The sequence below is a fragment of the Galeopterus variegatus genome, unplaced genomic scaffold, assembly GCF_000696425.1.
Source record: "Galeopterus variegatus unplaced genomic scaffold, G_variegatus-3.0.2 Scaffold913, whole genome shotgun sequence".
NCBI classification, from domain to species: domain Eukaryota; kingdom Metazoa; phylum Chordata; class Mammalia; order Dermoptera; family Cynocephalidae; genus Galeopterus; species Galeopterus variegatus.
Window position 1 is genome coordinate 91,067 of NW_007727024.1, and position 3,731 is coordinate 94,797.

The following is a 3,731-nucleotide window of genomic DNA, read 5'->3' on the forward strand; positions in this document are numbered from 1 at the left end:
AAAAAACAAACAAATTAATTCACCCACATACACACACAAAAAAAACCCGGGGCGGGGGTGGGGAAGAAGATATAACAACTATACTTTCATGAAGTTGTTACAACAAGCAAACGGAAAGGACATTCTTGGGGGGGAGGGGAGAGAGGGAGGAGGGAGGGAGGTGTCGGTGATGGGCCATAATAATCATATACATTGTATATTGACAAAATAAAAATTTAACGAAAAAAAAATAATAAAATTTAAAAAATTAAAAAAATTTAAAAAAATAAATAAATAAAATTTTTTTTTTAAAGAATTTAATAGTTTAATGAGCAGGAGCAATTTCTTTAAAAATTTTTTTAAAAATTAAACCAATTATGTGTTAACAACATATTTTTGAAGCTTAGCTTCTGAGAAGTATACTCTGAAGTCAAAAATTGAAAATAAGCAAAGTTGGGCCAGCCCAGTTGCGCACTGGAGAGTGTGCCACTTGGGAGCGCGGCGGCACTCCCGCCGAGGGTTCGGATCCCATGTGGAGACCGGTTCCCGTCACTGGCTGAGCGCGGTGCGGGCACAACACCGAGGGTTGCGATCCTGTTGCCGGTCCCGGTACAGGTGCGACACCGAGGGTTGCGATCCCGTTACCGGTCAGTAAAAAAGACAAAAAGGAAAAAGAAAAAAAGAAAATAAGCAAAGTTGTAAGAAAATGGAAGATTCGAAGTTCTGTACTTATCCATTATACCTTTGTTATTTTATCATTTACTTTTTAAAATGGACTTTTTTTTTTTTGGAGCAATTTTAGGTTCACGGCAAAACTGAGCAGAAATCACAGATTTTTCCCATATACTCCCATCCTCCTCCACACATACCCTCCCCTACTAATCCACATCTTGCACCAGAGTGGTATGTTTGTTACAACTGATGAACCTACATAGGCATATTGTTATCACCCAAAGTCCATAGTTTACATTGGGTTCACTCTTGATGTTACACATTGTATGAATTTTGACAAATGTATCATTGACATGTATCCAACCATATTAGCACCATACAGAACGGTTTCACCTCCCTAAAAATCCTCCATGCTCTGCCTATTCATCCCTCCTTCCTCCCTAACCCTTGGCAACCAGTGATGTTTTCACTAATACCATAGTTTTGCCTTTTCCAGAATGTTATATAGTTGAAGTCTCACAATACGTAGCCTTTTCAGATTGGCTTCTTTCACTTAAGTAATATGCATTTGAGACATATCCATGTCTTTTCATGGCTTGAGAACTCATTTCTTTTTAGTGCTAAAGAATATCCTAACATCTGGATGTACCACAGTTCTCTTTTCACCTACTAAAGAACATCTCGGTTCCTTCCAAGTTTTGGGAACTATGAATAAAGCTACTGCAAACATCCATGCGCAGGTTTTTTGTATGGACATAAGTTTTCAACTTATTTGGGTAAATACCAAGAAGCGTAACTGCTGGGTCATGTGGTAAAAGTATGTTTGGTTTTGTAAGAAACTGCCAAACTGTCTTCTAAAGTGGCTGCACTATTTTTTATTCCCATAAGCAATGAATAAGCTCCTGTTGCTCCAGATCCTCACCAGCACTCGGTGTTGTCAGTGTTGTAGACTTCTGCCATTCTGATAGATGCGTAGAGGTTGCGCGTTGTTTTAATTTGCAATTCCCTAATGACATATGATGTTCGGCATCTTTTCATATCCTTATTTTCCATCTATATGTCTATTTTGGTGAGCTGTTTGTTCAGATCTTTTGTCCATTTTTTGATTGGCTTGTTCATTTTCTTGTGAAGTTTCAAGAATTCTTTATATATTTTGGAAGACAGTGCTTTATCAGATATGTCTTTTGCAAATATTTTCTCCCAGTCTGTGGTTTATTCTTATTCTCTGACAGTGTCTGTTGTATAGCAAAGGTTTTTAATTTTAATGAAACCCAGCTTATCAATTACATCTTTCATGAACTGTGCCATATCTAAAAATTCATTGCCATACCCAAGGTCATCTAGATTTTCTCCTGTTATCTTCTAGGAGTTTTGCAGTTTTGCATTTTCACATTTAGGTCTATGATCCATTTCAGTTAAGGAAGCATGGCCCTGCCCACACTGAGCCTCTGGAACTGATTATTGTAACGGATGCTCCGCAGAATGTACCAGAGAAGGATCAAAAGAGGTCGTGGAGACTTCTAAGGCTAAAGATCTAATAATCGTGCCAGCTACCATTTAATAGGAAAAGCCAGACCCAAATATGCTGGTTTTTAGAACTGTGTTCTTGGATCACAGGTTGACAGAGGAGTGGTGCTCAGAAGTTGGGTGGGAGAAAACTCATATCGAGCCTCTTCAAAACCTCTCATTGCATCCTGGATCATAGTCTTTCCACTTTTCCCTGGAATTATCTAAGGATTGAAGGCATTTCAAAGAGCAGATAATAAAATTTGACTGTTGCAGCCAAACGTCAACATGTATAGAAAGCACTAATCTTCTGTGTGGGCAACTTTGCTGGTATTTGACAAGGAAGAGTTTTTAGAGTGTGTTCAACAGCTTGTGGAAATGGGTCAAGAATGGGTCCCATATTCAATGCCTGCTGGTATATATGTTTGTCCTACATTCATTGGAACTGTCCTTCTCTTAGAGTCAAGAAGCCTACCAAACAAAGCCCTGCTCTTTCTCATCTTGAGCCCAGTGGAAACTTGTTTTTCCATGGGAACCTTTAATCTAGTGCCCCCATGGGCCAATCCAAATAATGTAAGAGCCTGGGAAGGTGGAACTGGGGACTGCAAGATGAAAGGGAATTACAGCTCATTTCTCTTGCCCAGAGTGAAGCAATGGGCAACGAGTGTCAGCAGGTTCCATGGCTCTGTGGAAAGGATAACCAGGTAATTGAAGTTAGAGCTATGAACTTTTTTCTTTACGAGATAAATAAAGATGCAGAAGAGAAACTGGCACCTCTCCTGTGAGATGGCATCATCCAGGAGTGAAGGCAGTGCATTCAGGACCTGGCACACAAGTGGGTGAATCTAAGGTGTCAGAGAGGCACCTTACCATGGATGATTGGACAACTGCCCTGGAGGGGAGCAGAGTGGGGGAGACGTTTGGCTCTGGTACAGCCTGTGTTGTGTACCCAGTTTCTGATACTGTACAAAGGTGAGAACATACACATTCCAACTATGTGGAATGGTCCCAAGCTTGCAAGCTGTATCCTGGGCAAATTGACTGATAACCCACACAGAAGAGGAGAAAGTGACTGGACAATTGTATTAGCCTGAGTGAAAAATATAGGATATGAACTATATGCTATTGGCACAGACTGTTGCATTTGAATTGTGATAGATATTTTTGGCTACCTGTTACTAGTTGTGCATAATGCAATTTGTATTATCAGTGTGTTACAAGGGTGATGGTTTCCTCATGCCAGAGAAAATGAATTGCAATGATCAGATAAAATAAAGTCTCTTGAAATAATTCCTCTCCTTGTGGTTGTATACCAACTGCTTATATAAATAGGTTCATTTGTTTCCGTTTGCCTTTATTTATTTATTTTTAAATTTTATTTATTCATTTATGTACTTTTTAATTTACTGAAACATAATTGATTGTACGTATCTGTTGGGGCATGGAGTTGAATATCAATACCTGTGTACAATATGTGATGCTCAAATCAGAATAATTCACGTATTCAACATTACGCAATGTAACCATTTCTGTGGCCCTTTACCAATTTCTTGCTAACCCCCTGCTGTCCCATC

The 3,731-nt window shown here is 39.3% G+C and overlaps 1 protein-coding gene and 1 pseudogene across 1 annotated transcript in view; one reads left to right on the forward strand and one right to left on the reverse strand.

The window, feature by feature from the left end:
• GREM2 (gremlin 2, DAN family BMP antagonist) overlaps window positions 1-1,611 on the reverse strand; it is a 21,396-nt gene extending 19,785 nt beyond the window's left edge. The window contains 1 exon segment of the mRNA XM_008573405.1: window positions 1,574-1,611. Within this exon segment, the coding sequence (XP_008571627.1) occupies window positions 1,574-1,611 (38 nt within the window).
• An 8-nt stretch (window positions 1,612-1,619) lies between these two features.
• Window positions 1,620-3,251, forward strand: LOC103591025 (annotated as a pseudogene).
• Window positions 3,252-3,731: the final 480 nt, after the last annotated feature.